The sequence below is a fragment of the Ursus maritimus genome, unplaced genomic scaffold, assembly GCF_017311325.1.
Source record: "Ursus maritimus isolate PB19 unplaced genomic scaffold, ASM1731132v1 scaffold_17, whole genome shotgun sequence".
Classification (NCBI taxonomy): domain Eukaryota; kingdom Metazoa; phylum Chordata; class Mammalia; order Carnivora; family Ursidae; genus Ursus; species Ursus maritimus.
In genome coordinates this window covers 22,782,024-22,800,730 of record NW_024424119.1, presented here as the reverse complement: position 1 = coordinate 22,800,730, position 18,707 = coordinate 22,782,024, and the positions used below count along the sequence as shown (strand labels likewise).

General features: G+C 40.0%; 1 protein-coding gene across 1 annotated transcript; it reads left to right on the top strand.

Moving 5' to 3' along the window:
* Positions 1-76: 76 nt before the first annotated feature.
* On the top strand, positions 77-10,111 carry TOPORS (TOP1 binding arginine/serine rich protein, E3 ubiquitin ligase). Its single transcript, XM_040632323.1, has 3 exons — positions 77-88; positions 1,070-1,462; positions 6,552-10,111. The coding sequence occupies exons 1-3, from the start codon at positions 77-79 to the stop codon at positions 9,483-9,485; spliced, it is 3,339 nt and encodes a 1,112-aa protein (XP_040488257.1). The 3' UTR covers positions 9,486-10,111.
* Positions 10,112-18,707: the final 8,596 nt, after the last annotated feature.

Sequence of the window (18,707 nt, the reverse complement as noted above, 5' to 3'; positions counted from 1 at the left end):
ACATGTTAAAAATGGCCTTTTTTGCTATTTTGATGGGTGTTCCTTGTCAGCAGATCTTCTTTCAGTTGCAGTAGTCATGCAAGATAATGTACCGTCGTGTGCACTTAAAAATTTATTTGAAAAAATAATCTTCATTTTAAATATTACGGGCTTCTAACGCTGGAGGGATTAACGTTTCCTCCCGCATTTGTTTCCACGTGATACAGAGAGACGTTCGTATAATCATCATTGACTTAAACAAGAATACCACCCACTTTTATATAACAGCGACGAATCGTGTGGGAGTCCCTGTTAATTGAGCCCTTCTTTCCAGAAACAAAAGTCTTTGAGAACGCCGTGGCTTGTGGATGTAAATGGTACTTCTAAGAAGAAATAACGTAGCACAAATTACTTAGCATAACCTGCCAATCAACAAGTGTGTTTTGAGCGTTTAGGCTGTGCTCAGAACGGTAGCACGTATCGGATATTAAGCCAAAAGCGGCTGTGCGTGGGCGGTTTATACCAAGTTTAACTCTAGAATGTTTGGGACGCTCACGTCTGAGGCCTGTGGGTAGAGTGGGGCAATGGGCCATTTTAGGCTCAGACGTTTTCTCTATATATCTCAGATATCACCTAAAGAAGTTTTTAATCCAGATTCCGGGGAATGGGGAAGAGGAAGAGTATTTCCTTGAGAGAAAAATGTTGTCTGTCTTGGTCAGATTTTAAAGCCCTGTTCTCTTAGGTAATCCCTGTTTATGCCTAGACTGGAGTAGATTTCTTTATGAAGACTGCGTAGGACACTGGTTGGGCTCTGGCTTTCGATTCCATTCGAATCCCCGTGTTGTGACCTAGCTGAGCAACCGGAGGCGGTCACTTTACTTTCAAGTAACTCAGTTCCTTTATCTACTAGAGATAATTCCGGTAACTTCTCGCAGAGTTTGGTGAGGTTTAAATGAGACCAATCTAGTTATAGTGTTTTCCGGGTAAGTTAGGAGCGAACATTAAGTATTGCGCCTGTAACCCCCCAGAACTACTGGTAACAAGAATGACTGTGATGGTAGTAATTTGTGCTCGGTAGTTCTTATTCCAGGAATGGAGGGGACGGTGGGGGAAGGGCCGGGGCTCGGCCGAGCACTCTAGGCCCCGCCCTCGGTGCCGGCGCCCTTCTTCCGCGCATGCGTTACGCACGCGGGTGTTGTGTTTTGACGCGCGGGGGGCTGCGGAGTGGGTTTCGCTTTTTGCTGCCGCCCCTCAAGCTGCCATTGGTGATGAGCACTTTACGTCACAGGGGTCGCAGCAGCCGCCGGGGTCTCCGCTGTCTCGCGAGGAGGGTGAAGCGCCCCCGCCTGCTCCCGCTCCTGAGGGCCGGCGGAGAAGTCGCCGGGTACGCCTTCGCGGATCCTGCCGTCACCGACCTAGCTTTCTGGGCCGCCGGGAGCTTGGCACGAGCGCCCCAGCTGGGACTGCGCGGGTATCTTCCGAGGTAAGTAAGATCCCGAACAATGGGGCGCGGGGGTCGGAAGGGCTGGGCGAGCCGGCGCTCCCGGCCTGGAACGAGGCCCAGGGACCTGGGAGCTGCGGTCTGGGCCTGAGGGGACGTCCGGGCCTGAGCGGGGCGGGGCTCCCAGCGGGCGGGCTGGCGGCTCCGGTGGCGCACCTGTGGATTTGTGCAGGTGGGCGGGGGAGGGTTGCGTTTCCTAGAAGCTCTCCCGAGGGGCGCGAGCGTAGCAGTGTACTGGAAAGAGCTTGGTCTCTGGGGGGGCGGGGGGGCCCCACAAAACAAAACGTTCGCCGTCTTATTCGTGGTATAGCCTCTCTTAGAGGTGTGCCAGCTAAGGTTAGGTTATGTGCCCTAATCTCACTGCCTGCCTGTAAAATGGGAGTAACAGTGTTTTAGTTCGTTGTGATTATGTAATGCACGTGGGGCATATCTGCGATCTTGGCCGGTGGCCGTTCTCAAGCCAAGGAAGCCACTATCACCGTGACTCTTGGAGTTGTGTGTGCTGTGTTACACATTGTGAGCTGGGCTCGCCTGCCTGTGGTTTCTCCATCCATCCAGTTAGTGCAGCTTTCCTCGTGGGCTGCTGATTCCTAGACTGGAGGGGGCAGTACTGAGATGGAGCAAACAACGTAAAGGGCAAAAGTGAACAGAATTTTTGGTAGGTAATTTTCAAGGTTATTTAAGATAAATTAAGAGTTACCCAAGATTTAAGTTAATGATGAGGGTTGGGTTCTTTGTTTTGTTTTGTTTTTAGTCAATGAAATTCAAAGCTGTAGTCAGCCAAAACCAATCAGGCTTAGCTGGAATGAGTGGCTTTAGCGGGGAATGGTTCCCAAGCAGTTCTTTTTATGGTTGGAATTGGAATTAACATTTATAGCATCTGGGCAGTAGATCCTGTAAGATCCGTGTGATCCTTTGGAACTGGTGATTAAATTGCAGTTGACGGAGGTACAGTAATTTCTCAAAGGTCATAAGAGATAGGACCCAGATTATTTTTAATACTTGAGGTTTATTCTAGTTGATCTACTTCTGAATCTTTTTTAGCCACTTTGCCTGGATATAATAAAAACTAATTAAGAAAAAAGATTTTGTTATAGGCTGTCATCTTTCTGGGTCTTTATAATCAGTTATAGGTGATGGGAGGGACTAAAATTAACTTTATTGTCACAATACATGGGGAAACAGTATTCTTAACTGCATGCTAATCACTATGCTGAGAGTTTACATAGAATATATGCCTTCGTACAACCACCTTTTCAGGTCCACAACCCATTTTAGAATTGAGAAAATTTAAGGTTTTGAGAAATTAAATAATTTTCTCCAGGTTACACCACTAAAAAGTGGTTTTGATTTTCAACCCTGGCTCTTCATTAGAATTAACGTCACTCCCTTGTATGTAATCAGCACCATTTTTAAATGTCCAGTGTATAATTTAGACTCCAGCCTCTTGATTCTTTACCCCCCTCATCCAGTTTCCCTAGGTAAGTATGATTGTTAATTATATGAAAGTCCCCCAAAATGTGACAGGAAGAATTCTTATCTCTGTTAAAGCCAATAGATTTGAAAATTTGGGGAAGGTTTGGCTTTATCAGTGTATCCTAAAGATGGTAAACTTTATTCAGAATTTGGGAGGCTGTTAAGGAAATGGAATCAGAAGAATTGATTTCATCTTTATGTCTGTGGGGAAATTAACTTGAAGTCCCAAGTCCTAGAGTGTTAGGATAGAGAAACCTTTATTGCAGGCTTATAGAACCTGAGCACTAAATCCACCATCAGATCCACCTTTGCTACCTAAACCCTGACTTTATAAACCTACGAATCTTAATCTGCTTCTTAGCCATTCCTATTTTATGACTTAATTTGTATTTTTAAAACAGCTTTGTTGAGGTATAATTTATATTTCATCTGTAAAGTTTGCCTGTTTAAAGTTTATAATCCAGTGGGTTTTAGTATATTTAAAGAGTTGTGCCACTATAAATGAACATTTTCTTCATTCCAGAAATAAACTTTATAATTCCTCTCCCTCCCCCAGCAACCACCAGTCTATTTCCATCCATAGATTTGCCTATTCTGGACATTCATATGAATGGCATCATACAACATGTGGTCTTTTATGACTAATTTTTTTTCCATTTAGCCTAATGAAGTTTCATCCTTACTGTAGCATGTATCAGTGTTTCATCCTTTTTATTGTCCAGTAATATTCCATTCTATGGATATGCCATATTTTATTTATCTTTTCATTAGTTGATAGGATTGTTTCTACTTTTGAGCTATGATGACAAATGCTGCTATGAATATTCACATGCAGGTTTTTGTGTGGACATATGTTTTCATTTTTCTTGGATAGGTGTTGAATTCTTGGGTCATATGGTAATTCTACTTCATTTGTATCTCAGCAAATATTTTAGCAATTTGTTTTTAAAAGTAATCTCTATACCCAATGTGGGGCTTGAACTCATGACCCTGAGATCAAGAGTCACATGCTCTACTGACTGAGCCAGCCTGATGCCCCATTAGCAAATGTTTTAATTTTAGCATTAGTGATGCTTTTGAAGGAGTAAATCTCTTATTTGATGATGTACATTCATTGCCATTGTCTGATGTTTCTGATGAATACCATTCTTTATATCTAAAGATATTACTGTGAGAAATACAGTACAACTCTCATTTATTCTTTTTATCTATTACAGATGACATTACTGATCATTCTTTAGCTTTATGCTATGCTATGCCCATTAATTAACGGGCTTATAAAACTAGGGAAGGGAAGACTAAGATTCCTTTTTTTTTTTTTTTTTTAAGATTTTATTTATTTGTGAGAGAGAACGAGAGTATGTGCAGGAGCAGGGGCAGAGGGAGAGGGAGAAGCGGACTCATAACCGCTGAGCATCAAGCCTCAATCCCAAGACCCTGGGATCATTACCTGAGCCGAAGGCAGATGCTTAACTGATTAAGCCACCCAGGCGCCCATAAGATTGCATTTTTTTAAAAAAAATTCTACTTAGTTGAGATTTTGTTTTATTTGAACTTCAAGTTTACTACCTACTAATTTCCTTTAATAAATGCATTCAGGGTTATAATTTTTGTTTGAACTACAAATGTTTGGTAAGCACTAAAATTCTGTATTTCCAAGACACAAATTAAGATACAATGTATTAACTTGAAATTCACAGTCTTTTAAAAAAGTCTAATAATCTTTTTATTATATAGAGGGGCAAACTGAAATCTAGATCTAATTGGATGTCTCCAGCTTATAGAGTTAGTTTTAGGGGAAACCTGGTCTTCAGTCCAGGTTCTCTGATAACCTATCCAGTTCCCTCTCCACTATTCATTCCTTCCCTTAATTGACAGACTCTGTCTGTGATCCTAAAAATTTTATTTTTAGGCTTTTTTTTTTTTTCCTGAGAGGAGAATAAAAGTGTTAGAAGTAGGGGGAAATGCTGAGAAATTTATCTAATATTAAAGTTAAATATATTAACAGTATTGTGTATAGTTAAATGTATTAACAAACGCAGTTTATAATTATATGCTGTTTAAGAACAGTGGTGATTTCTGTATTTCTAGTCTAGAAATACTTGGATCCCTGAAGAAACATTCATTCAGCATTAATTGATTTCCAGTTAAGTTATGTCTCTGAGAAAGTTAAGATGCCCTAGATGAGCTCTTAAGTTTAATTTGAAAACCATGATGAAATAGTTACATTTCAGTCATGAGTTTTTGTTGTGAATTTTGTTTTTATTAGAGTTCGGTATGGCCATTGTTTAGAAAGTTATAATTCTATTATTTCACTAACCTGATAGCAGTTGACCACTGATGGAACTTCCTGTGATAGAGGAGGTGGAGAAAGATGAGCAGTAGGCCCAGGAAACATAAAGGAAGAAGCAAATATTTAATATATACTCAGTGATTAGTATAGAATGCAGCTAAAGAGTGATTTTATAAGATAACAAGGCCAAAAATGTGATGCACACCAAATTTCAGCTCTAGCAAATTCATTTCGAAAGTTATGGGTCGACATAGACTAACAAACTTAAAATCAAACTAATTGTTAACGTTTTAGTGATCCTCGTGGGAATAAATAAAGGAAGGGCACTGGAAGCATGATTTCAAGAAACTTTGTGGCTGACATTGGATTAAATAAAAAAGCTAAGCAAGGCTTTTGAGGGATGCTGTAAGGAATCAGTGAGGAACTGAATATAGTAGTGTAGCAATAGTACAGTGATGATAGTAACAGCAACTGAACACGCACACGCTAGTTGCTAGGAGTCAGGAACTATTTGAATGCTTTTACAATTATTATTTCATTTAGTCTTCACTAAAAGATACTTTTTTGTGTGTGAAAGAATCTTCCACTAAAAACTACAGAAATGGTTTAAACAGGTGAAGCTTTTGGTATGCAAATTATCTCACTACAGTTATTTTTAAAGGTGCATATATAATGCTTTCCACAAATAAAACAAGTCAATAGTCTATACTGTTCAGGGCATATGTGAAAGAGCTAAAACCATACATAGAAATAACACCAGCTGAGGACTGTGGTGTTTTGGGTTTTTGTTTTCTAGAGAGGGATAGGAGAAGATAAGGGACATTTAAAAAAAAATTGGAACAGCCATGAGAAAATGTTAAGTTGTTAAATCTGAGTGGTGGATACATGAGTACTTGGTAGATTTTCTTTTTTCAGTTATTTTCAGTTAAATATTTCTCACGTAAATTCTCTTTTAAAGAATAGAGTGCTTCAGAATATTTGAGAGCTTAGTATGTACCAGGCCCTTTTCTAAGGGCTTTTTTATATCTGCATAAACCCTGTGACGCAGGTTCTGTTATTTCTGATCTACGCAGTCACAACTGCTGGTGTAGAACCAGGATTCAAACAAGGAAATACCTGACTTTAGAGTTTGTGTTTTAAGTACTATATTATTATGCACACTGCCCCTTCATATTGCAAGGATAATGAGCTACTCAATTATTTTCACCAATGTATGTTTCACATCTTTATTTGCAATTTTTTTTCAGATTTAGTCTGTTCTTTTTTTATCCAGTTACTGATGTATTTTTTTCCCTTTTACAGATAATGGCATCAGCTGCTAAGGAATTTAAAATGGACAACTTTTCACCTAAAGCTGGTACTAGCAAATTGCAACAGACAGTACCAGCTGATGCATCTCCTGATTCTAAGTGTCCTATATGTTTGGATAGATTTGATAATGTGTCTTACTTAGATCGCTGTTTACATAAGTTCTGTTTTCGCTGTGTACAGGAGTGGTCAAAAAACAAAGCTGAATGTCCACTATGTAAACAGCCTTTTGATTCTATTTTCCATTCTGTGAGGGCAGAAGATGACTTCAAGGAGTATGTCCTAAGGCCTTCATATAATGGTTCTTTTGCAACCCCTGATGTTCCACGATTTCGCTATCGTACAACTATGACAAGGGATCGAAGTGCTTCTGTTTATTCACCTAATAATACCATGAGTAGAAGAACAACAACTCCACCAGATAGTGGAGTACTGTTTGAAGGGTTAGGCATTTCAACAAGACCTAGAAATGGTGAAATTCCTCAACTTATGAGACAGATTGCAATTAGGAGGCCAACTACTGCAGATGAAAGATCTTTGCGGAAAATTCAAGAACAGGATATTATTAATTTTAGACGAACTCTCTACCGTGCTGGTGCCCGTGTTAGAAATATTGAAGATGGTGGTCGCTGCAGGGATATTTCAGCTGAATTTTTCCGTAGAAATCCAGCTTGCCTTCACAGATTAGTCCCCTGGTTAAAACGTGAACTTACAGTTCTTTTTGGAGCTCATGGATCTTTAGTGAATATCGTCCAGCACATCATCATGAGTAATGTTACTCGCTATGACTTGGAGAGTCGGGAATTTGTGTCTGACTTAAGACCGTTTCTCCTTAATCGGACTGAGCATTTTATACATGAATTTATCAGTTTTGCTCGATCTCCTTTTAACATGGCAGCTTTTGACCAGCATGCTAATTATGATTGCCCTGCTCCTTCATATGAAGAAGGTAGCCATTCTGATTCTTCAGTCATAACAATATCTCCTGATGAAGCTGAGACCCAAGAGTTGGATATCAATGTAACCACTGTTAGTCAGGCACCATGGGATGATGAAACTCCAGGGCCATCTTACTCAAGCTCAGAGCAGGTGCATGCTGCCATGTCTTCCCTTTTAAATACTTCTGATAGTTCAGATGAAGAACTTGTAACAGGAAGAGCCACGTCTCAGATTCAAGGAGTACAAACTAATGAAGACCTAAATAATGACAGTGATTCGTCTTCAGATAATTGTGTCATTGTTGGGTTTGTTAAACCACTAGCTGAGAGGACACCAGAACTTGTTGAACTGTCCTCTGATTCTGAGGAGTTAGGCTCTTATGAGAAAATGGAGACTGTGAAGACGCAAGAACAGTCTTACAGTTCTGGTGATAGTGATGTTAGTAGATGTTCATCTCCACGTTCTGTCCTTGGAAAGGATGAGCAAATAAATAAAGGTCATTGTGGTTCTGGTAAAAGAATCAAGTCAAAGAAGGAAGAGAAACACTCTGCGTCCTTGTCATCTCCCAGAGACCTGAGCTCATCTATCAGAGGAGACAGAGTATATTCCCCATACAACCGTAGACACAGGAGGAGGGGAAGATCAAGAAGTTCAGATTCACGTTCCCAGAGTAGAAGTGGGCATGATCAGAAGAATCGTAGAAAACATCATGGCAAGAAAAGGATGAAAAGCAAAAGATCCAGAAGCAGGGAGAGTAGCAGACCTAGAGGTAGAAGAGACAAAAAGAGATCAAGAACTAGAGATAGCAGTTGGTCAAGAAGAAGCCAAACTCTCTCTCTCAGTAGTGAAAGCACAAGCAGATCAAGATCTCGTAGCAGTGATCATGGTAAAAGAAGATCACGGAGCAGAAATAGAGATCGTTATTATTTAAGAAATAATTACGGAAGCAGATATAAGTGGGAGTATACTTACTATAGTAGAAACAAGGACAGGGATGGCTATGAATCATCTTACAGGAGGAGAACTCTGTCCAGAGCTCATTATTCCAGACAATCTTCAAGTCCAGAATTTAGAATTCAGTCCTTTTCTGAAAGAACAAATGCTAGGAAAAAAAATAATCACAGTGAAAGGAAATATTACTACTATGAAAGGCACAGATCAAGGAGCCTGTCCAGTAATAGATCAAAGACTGCATCTACAGGGCCTGACTGGGTAAGAAATGAAAAGCCCGGAGGGAAACGAAAATACAAGACACGACATTTGGAGGGTACTAACGAAGTGGCTCAACCTTCTCGTGAATTTGCTTCTAAAGTAAAGGAAGGTCATTACCAAAAATCCTCATCAAAATTGGATGGCAACCACAAAAATGAGAGTGACAGCTTTTCAGACAGCCGATCATCAGACAGAGAGACAAAATACAAGAGGAAAAAAAGGAGGACCCGGAGCCTAAGTGTAGAGATAGTTTATGAAGGGAAAGCTACTGATACAACTAGACATCATAAAAAGAAAAAGAAGAAGCACAAGAAGAAGCATAAGAAACATCATGGGGACAATCCTTCACGTTCACCAGTTGTAATTACCATTGACAGTGATAGTGATAAGGATTCTGAAGTAAAGGAGGATATAGAATGTGACAATAGTGGTCCTCAGGACTCTGTACAAAATGAGTTTTTGCCTCCTCCCTTGGAACCATTTGAAGCTAAAGATGTAGTTACAATAGAAGATGAATTTGGCATCCTAGACAAGGAGTGTAGTATTACCACACTTAATAACAACTTGAGTAATGCCAACAAAACTGTGGATAATATTCCAGCCCAGGCAGCTTCAGTTGAACAAACTCTTGATATAAGAGAAGAGACTACTTTTGCCTCTGATTTGGAGAACCAGCCAAGTAATATCTCTATTCAAACTGAGCCATCAAGGCAATTGCCATCTCCACGGACATCATTAATGTCAGTGTCTCTTGGTAGAGACCATGATATGTCTTAACTGCCAAAGCATCTCATTGAGAATTCTGATGGTATTAAAAACAAAACAAAACAAAAAACAGTGTCATCTACTGCAGTCTATTTAAAGATGACTTTTGGTGAAAACTCTTTTCCCCCTTAAAAATATTTTAAGTGATTTTTTTTCTGTGTGTTAAAAATTTGTAAAAATCATTATTTGTTCAAAAAGTATGTATGTCCCACCCTCAGAGATATGCACTTTTAAGTGAGGAAAATGATATTGCTAGCAGTTTATTTAAAACTTGGGGTCCTTTTTAAATAAAAAAAATATATAAATTTTAGAAGTTATTTCATAAAGCCATATGGTATTGACATATTTTTAAAGTAGTCAATGAGTATTTTTGAATTTTTTTTTTTTTTTTTTGAGAGTTATTCTGGAAATGTGTTATAAGCTAGGAGAATCCCTTTGGACAGTCTTTATTTTTCTTCTTAAGAATTTGTATGATTCAGAACCATTTCTTCAGGTTAAATTGAGGCATTTTAATCTGCACAGTTTATCTTGACATCTGCCAAAAGAAAAATTTAAACATTTCCTTTATATACTTGTTTATCTGGACTGCCAGTGAAACAAATGTGTATTCAACAAAATAAAAAATAAAACAGTAACACTTTAAAACAAGAATCCAGAAATTTTCCTATGCAGTATTGCCTTTAAAAAGAAAAATCAAACTATTTTAGAGGAGCTAAAATCTTGAAAATAGTTAAGGATATACTTGTCAAAAATACTAAATCAGGTGATCTGCATTTAACCGCACAGCTTTAATTATTTTAGTTCTTTGGTTATGAGGAATATCTGTCTTCAACAAAATACAGCTATGTAGCATTTAGCATAGTAAAAACAAAAAAACCCTTGCCAGACTTCTTTTACATTGGTAAAAGAAGTACACAAAGTGGTTATGCTTATGTTTTATCCTGTTTTAGAGATGACAAAGTGCTCTCCATCTAGCCTAAAGTAAGATTGCCAGGGAAGAACCGAACTTGGATTAAGTCTAATTCAGCCTTCTGTTTGCCTTGCTACCATAGTCATTGTTCAGCAGAAGTTGGAATGCCTGCAGTGTGGCAGATTCTGTACTATGTTTTTAGGATTTCAGTGATAGAACAAAGCAGATCTGCTCCTTGCCCTCGTGGGAAATATGTAAACTTACAAACCATAAGTTCTCTGGAGAGAGTGTAATTTCCTTTAAGAGCATACAGTGGGGGCCTAATCTCATGTGGAAGTGATGGCTGAATTGAAATTCAGAAAACAAGGAGATGTTAGCTAGGAGGAGAGTTGTTCTTAGCAAAGGAAAAGATGTCCAAAGATCCGAAGGCAGAATTGTAGCCTAGCATGTTCCAAGAGCTAAAAGAAGGCAAAGTTAACCAAAGGGCAAAGAGTGTGGGACCAAGCTTTGTAGATCATGTTTGTATTTGTCCTAATGGCAGTAGGAAATTCTTCTAAAATGACAAATGACAATCTAAATTGGTGTTGGCAATTTTTAGTAAGCTCTCAGACACTCAGAAATTATGGGAAGGCTGTAGTTAGTTGATCAAGGCTTATACTTTGAAATTATGACATGATTTTGTAGTTTTTTCTTAAAAACTTAATGCCGTTTCATTTCATTTTCCGATTTTACATCATATTTTTAGTTAAACATTTAGTGAAAGCCTATCTTAATGTTTTCAGTTAAACACATGAAACTTCTCTTAATACAGGCACCATCACATCATCTTTTTAGGTGTTCAGGCCCAAAATTTCCCAGTCTTTGATTCTCCTCCTTCAGCCCTCTCATTCAGTCCCCAGATCCTGGTCACTAAATATTTCTAATACGTCTGTTTTCAGTTAAACACATGAAACTTCTCTTAATACAGGCACCATCACATCATCTTTTTAGGTGTTCAGGCCCAAAATTTCCCAGTCTTTGATTCTCCTCCTTCAGCCCTCTCATTCAGTCCCCAGATCTTGGTCACTAAATATTTCTAATATGTCTGTACCATGCAATCCAGGCAGCCGTGATCTCTCACTTGCACTCCTACAGTGGGTCTGCCTCCATACACTGTTGCTCTACACGTACCCGTTTGCCTCCAACCATTCTTGCTGTAGCATTCAAAAGATATTTTGAAAAATTGTTTTTGTTTTTTCGTCCCCCTATTTAAAATCCTTCAGTAACTCTCTGTTATTCTTAGGCCACTTAATAAAAGCAAACAAAAATCCAGCATAATATGGTTTACATACCCCTACCTGATCAGGTTCAGGTTCATTTTCAGCTTTTCTCTCACTTCATTTGTCCTCTGGCCATCTTAACCTGCTTCAGGTCTATGGAGATGCTGCTCCCTGCTAATGCAGAGCCTTCATACGTGGGTTTTTCTTCTGCTGGGAACTGAGTTCCATCCTAGCTAAAGGAGGCTTCTGGTAAAGTGAGTGTGCCCTCTTCCATTATTTCCCCTCAATTACTTGCTCTCTTAATAACCCTGGACTCCTTCTGTAGTAATTGATTACTAAGTGTTCTCTCACCAGTCTGCGAGTTCTTTGGCAACTGTATGTATGTGTACTGGTAAATCCCTTCTGTTTTCTTTCACATAGGAAGTGCTTAAAGCACATACTGGATGGATGACTGGGTGGTAGGGATCTTAAAAATCGGCTAAGACCTGCTTTCTGCTTTTAGAGAGTTCCACTGTCAACTTTTAGCCTAACACTATATTCTTTTAACCTGTTCATCTGAATTCAGCGTCCACGAGGCATTTTATCTTACCTCAGGTTTTCAGTGTTTTTGTGACTTTTGCAACTTTTTTGTTTAAAGGAAATGCAGCCAACCATTTGTACTTGCTCCTTCGTCAATCCTTAGATTGATGGCGGGAGAACTTTTTCTTTCACTTCCCATTCTCAGGAAGCTCTGTGGGAGCCAATCTAAGCTCCTCCCCAACCCATTGAATGTGTACTAATGATGGGCTGTGTGTACAAAAGGGCAACAACTTATTCAAGGTAAGCTGATGGCCCATACTTCCTGGGAGTTCTTCCATCCTGGGGAAGAATTATAGTCCTCTGCCAGTGGGTATGGGCACCCTGAGCCAGTCAGCATAACCTTGGACTCAGAAAACTTTCCAGAAGGTCCGTCAGGATACCAGAAACCGTGTATAACCTGGTTTGGGTTGTTGCTAGCCCCGGTGTTCCCACCAATGGGGCCAGGGGATGGGAAGTAGAGGAGAAGCGTTCCTCTTCGCAAACCAGATTTCATCAGAATTCTGAGCATGGGTTCATTTCTAACATTAAGTTCATTAAGCTATGTACAATTGAAATATTAACTGATTAAATTACTATAATATAGCTATCATTGAGACCAGAACTTAGTACCCCCTTGCAAGGGATAAGTTCCAAGATTCCCCACCGAATGCCTGCAACTAGGTAGTACCCAACCATGTACGTAGTATTTTCTCTACAGACATATCTGTGATAAAGTTTAATTTATAAATTAGGCACAATAAGAGATTAACAATAAAAATAGAATTGGACAATCCTAACAATATGCTGTAATAAAAGTTATGTGAATGTGGTCTCTCAAAATAACTTGTACTCACTCTTTTTGTGATGTGAGATGGCAAAATGCCTATGTAATGAGGTGAATGAGCTAGGCGTTGTGATGTAGCATTTGGCTACTATTGATTAACCTCAAGTTACTTCAAAAGGCTTCCAAATCATAGTTGATTGCAGATAACTGAAACGAGAAACAAAACTGCAGATTGGGGGTGGGGGGAGGGCACTACTATACAGACCTGTCCAGGGATTGATGTATTTAGAAAAACCTATGTGGGAAGATAAATCATGATCATTGTGTATGTAGCCTACTCTCAAATGTTCCAAAAAAAAAAAAAAACTACATGTGTAGATGGAGACAGTGATAAAGTAAATTGTGGCAAAATGTTAAAAGTTGAGGGTAAAAATACAGGAAGTCTTTGTACTATTTTTGTAGTTTTCCTGTAAGTTTGAAATAATTTCAAAACAAGCTAATAAAATTGCCTCTATAGGCCTGCAGGGTTACCTGTATGAGTGTGTCAATCAGAGTTTTCAGTCACGTATACTCAGCAAAAGGAAAAAAGTCACGAAGGCAAACATGCAGTAACTATTAAAGCTGCTTTGTGAGAAAGAGCCACAGTCACTAGAGAGGTGTTCTGGTCTGTTTATAAGGCCCGGCCTGTTGGGATCTTAGTCCGAGATACACAGTTATAACTGCTCTTGGTTCCATGCTCAGAAGCAAGCTTGTGAGGGGTATAAAATCAAAGGAGAGTTTTTCTTTTAAATTTAGGATGGAGGGAAGACAAGCTTTTTGGGAAGGAGACCTTGGAACAGGAAAAGTTAAAGGCAAAGGAGAGGAGTAATGGATGCAGCTGAGTTCCTGAATGGCAGAGCACAGAACACAGGTAAGTGAATTGGTAACGATAGAGGAGAGGCAAGTCTTGCTCTAAAGGGGCAGAAGGAGGTAACGCACAAAGAAACCTCTGTGAGTAGATTCATTGAGATGAGGTTGTTCATACTGTAAAGCCTGTCTTTTCTCCATGAAGTAGGAAGAAGTGCTAACTTCTGAGAAAGGTGGGTCATAAATAAGATTGGGCTTGAGAGGAATGAGGAAATGGTCACTGAGGGTCGTGGAGAGAGGGTTAGCTGAGAATTCCTGATGAGTGCTAAGGCCTGAGGCCGCCCCTTAAGACATGGGATATTGTATGGGACACCAAGATTTCGTGATTTTGTCCTGGTAGCATTCAACACTGGGAGTAGAAGCAGAAACTAATGTTGGACGTTTAGTATGTATTCAGTATTTATACAGTGAATGAATAAATGGATGGCTTATGGTTGGAGTTCTGCTGAATGTTACTAGTAAAACAACAGGGGCAAAGCAGTTGAGTGAGATACTGGTGAGAGTAGTTGAATTGATGCATTCTGGTATCTGGGCTGTGTAGGGAAGGAAGTGAAGCTATGAAGTGACCATTATACTTCAAGAACAGGGAGATACCAAAGAATTTGTTTTCCAATGAGGTTCGAGTAGATAATAGTGGAGGTAGGTGTAAGAAGACTGAAGAAATACTTTAGAGTGTGTCTAATTCTAGGCATGATTGGAAGTAACTAGAATGGGTAGAGGTGGAGGTGATTGGAATTGATAGTGATCAATAAGGCTGGAAGCATACGTGGGAGATGCTGTGGTTGATGGCAGCAGATAAAGGATGAAGAAGAAAAGGGGAGTTGTGTCATGGGTATTCTATCTTGTCCTTTAAACTATGTTTGTGTTCCACTGTAGCAGCTGGCATACGTACAGAGAAGATAATAAAAACTTGGTAAATGATGATTTCCTCGTTCTGAGTTTTTAGTCAATGCCTCGACCAGTTGGGTATTAGAAAACAGCACAATATGACCATTTTAAAAAGTACAGTAAGATTGGTTGTTACAATGTCATGAAAATTAGGAAATTCTTACTTTATCTGCAAGTATTTGGGGGGATGGTAAATCCATTGAATTTGTGCCTGAGAAGAGCAACAGGCAAGGCACATGGAAGTCCAGTTAGGCCAAGGTCTGAGTCGATAAATTGATTCCCATAGAAGCTGCGACTGTGATGTTTGCCACAACATTAGATGATGAACATTTATATAAACACGAGGAGGCAGAGTTAGATACCTAGTATTTGCCTGGAGTAGGCTGCTTCTCGGACCATCTGCACTTTAAATAGGTAAACAGTGGGAAAAGGCTATCTCTGCATTTCCGTCTGTAAAATTCATTTAGTCATCAAACACCAAGTACATGTGGTCCAAGTCTGTGCCAAACGCTAGGGTTATAACGATGAGTAGGGTGGAGCCAACAGGAATTTTAAAGAAGGTGGGAATTGAGAAATTAGATTTGTTCTTAAACAGCCAGCAGTAACGTAGAAGAAAGCTGGGAGCAGGAAAGCCTTAGTGAAAGGCTGCTTGAGAAGCTCTGCAGTAGCTCAAACCAGGAATCAGAAGGGCCTGGAGAAGAACAGGGATCCAGTGGAGAGGCTGGATTCAGTAAATTTCTGTGGTAGACTAGGCACAATTGGGGTACCATGTAGATGAGGATGGGCTGTGAGGAGGAGGGAAAAGTCTGTAAAATGAGATTTTTCTTCCCCCTTGTGAGAATTAGATGTCTGGTGATAATATTCAAGGTAGGAAATAGAGGAATAGGGATAGCTTGGGGGAGGACGATGAGTTCAGTTTGAGAGTGAGCTGCCTGGAGCTGCACTGTGCAATATAGTAGCTACTAAGCACACGTGGATGTTGCTTGAGATGCGGCTAGTAAAACTGAGGAACCGAATTTTAAATTTTGTTTAATAAGGCTTATGGCTGCCATACTGGCCAATACAGGGAGAGAACATTTCCATCATCACAGAAAATTCTGTTGGACAGCATGGAAGACACCCAGGCAGATGAAGATTTCCAGTGGGTAGCTGAAAATAGGAGTATGAGTCTTGAGGAGAGATTGGGACTAGGGAGGTAATTGAGGAGTCACTGGGAGACTAGGGAGTACTAGTGAGGTCGTGGAAGTGGATGAGCTCTCCCAGAGAGAGTAGAAGAAAAGAAGCAGGCCTAAGTGAAGATTCTAGAGAATACAAGATTAAGGAGGCTGGCAAAAGAAGGAAAGCTTTCAGAGGAGACCACGAAGTGTTCCCTCTAGTGCCATATACCTTCCTGCCTCTTCAATTTTATGTTATAGCTCCTGTATCAAATGCAGTGCCCTGCATGCAGTAGGACATAAACAGAACTTCCAAGAGGTTCATCTTCTTTTTAAATTCTTGGAGCATGTCACTGTTATCCTCATGTGGTCACTGAATCAGGGAATTCTGCTCTGGGTACAGCAGATTAGGCTACCTACAAGAATATCTAATACCATTTTTAGAATACAGGACTAGGAAGTAAAATCTTTTGATCTTACCCTATCAGTTACCCTCCATTTCTATACTTTCCTTCATGCTTAGCTGTGATTTTCCAGATTATGTTTAAATCACTCCCTTACATTATCCTCCAACTCTCTCGTCCTTATGTCTCTCCTCGTTTACTTAGTTTAGGGGTCAGCAACCTTTTCCTTTAAAGTCCAGATAGTAACTATTTTAGGCTTTATGGGCCATATGTAGTCGCTGTTGTATAGTCTTTTTTTTTTTTTTTTTTTGGCAACACTTTTAAAATGTTAAAACAATTTTTAGCTTTGGCCTGTTTGAAAATAAGTCACATGTCAGATTGCACAGCAACAGTTTACCTAACAAGACCTCAGTGTAGATCAGTTCCAACTCTTCAGCTGTGCCTACATGCATCCTGCTGAGTGGTTTTGAAGGAAATTAGTAACTGCAGGTTGGTGTCACCATGAAAACACAATCCCCAGCCTCAACTTCATACGATATATGTTAGTGGAGGACAAGTTTCTTTAGTGTTCTTGCTCATTGGTATAATGCGTACGTTTCACATCTTTTTCCTCCTCAAACCTCCCACTTGTCTCTACCACGTGTTTAGGTTTGGGCAAACATAAACCTTACCTGTTTACCAAAACAATGCCTCTCTAGCAAAAGGTGTAAAACTGGGAAAAGTGAATTATAATTTCTGCATTCAACCTACCATAGCATCCATCTTCGCTATGGATGAAGCTCTCTTTCTTTAGGCCTTTAGTTCTCCCGCCTTTGCATGCATCAGTATCATTTGGAAGGTTTGTCCAGACAGATTGCTGAGGCTGACACCCACAGTTTCTGATTCAGAACATCTGGGATGCCAAGAATTTGCTTTTCTAACAAGTGTTCCGGTGATTCTGATGCTACTGGCCTACAAACCAGAGTTTGAGAACCACTGTTCTAGGACATTCCTCCACATATGCTCGGGATTTCACTTACCCCCCCCTTTAGTAGGAATATTGATTTTTAAATTATCCCCTCTTTTCCTTTATCTCATGTTTTTCAGTTATTTTACTACTTAGAATGAGGTCTGTGGACCAGCACCATCAGTATCACCAGTGTCAGCTTGTAAGAAATGCAGAGTCTCAGACCTACTAGGTCAGAATCTGTCCTTTAATAAGACCTGACTGGGCATTCATGTTTAGGAAGCACTGCCTGTGGGTCGTTCTCATCAGCAAGCAAGGAGCATGTTCTCGATCTCCTCGTCCAAGCCTGCCCATCTTCCAGTGTCCCGTGCTGGTGGATGGCACCACCATTCCTGCAGCTGCTCAGACTAAACAGATAGGAATTCTCCTTGCCTTCTTTCTCACATGTCCTACGTCCAATTCATCACCAGATTATGTGTGATTTTAGGATTATATATCCTGCAACTTTACCACTTACACAGCTTTGATCTTGATCCAAGACTAGTGCTGGTACAAGCCTCTTACCTGGTTACTCGGCTTCCACCCTGTCCCCCGGCAGCTTCTTTCCTTCCAGTCAACCACAGTGATCCTTTAAAAACAGATCTTATACTCCCTTAAAATCCTGCCATGGTTCCCCATCATATTTAAAATCAAAGCCAAAGTCCTTTTCGTGGTCTGTCAGGCTGTATGTGAACTGCCTTGGCCACCTCTCTGTCTTTCCCCCAGAGCACTTCACTGTAGCAATTCTGCTCACCACTTTTTTCTTTTGCAGGCCTGGTTCACTCCTGTTTTTTTGTGTTTTCTTTTTCTTTTTTTCTCCTATGCACTTTGTTTGTTTAGTAGAATGCTCTTTACCCAAATGACCTTCTCTCTCACTTCCTTTAGGTCTTCCCCGATGAGCTCATCTTATATAAGCAGCCCTCATTACTCTTTATTCCCTTATCTTGCTTTATTTCTCCTTCCTGAACTTACTGTTATTTACTTTCTTGCCTGTTTTCCGCACTAGGATATAATAAGCTATAAACCTACCTGTCTTATCCATTTTAGTCATGGTGCTGCCATTCTCCTAGTTGCTCAGACCAGATGCCTGAAATGTAGCCTTGATTTTTCCCCACCCTCTTCCTTTCCACTGCTGTTTACTCAGTCCTATCTCTATATCTGAAACATTTCATTTCTTATACTCTACACTGCCACTGTCCTTATCTGTGCTCTCATCTCTTACCTGAGTCACCTCTCATCAATCTACTTGTTCTGCATAGGAGCCAGAAAGTCTTTAAAAAAAAAAAAAAAGTCATCAATTTATGTTGCTCCTTGCTTAAAATCCTGCAACGTGTTCCTTTATCCCTTGCCTTACAAGGCCCTTTTTACCAGTTCAGCAACACTGCA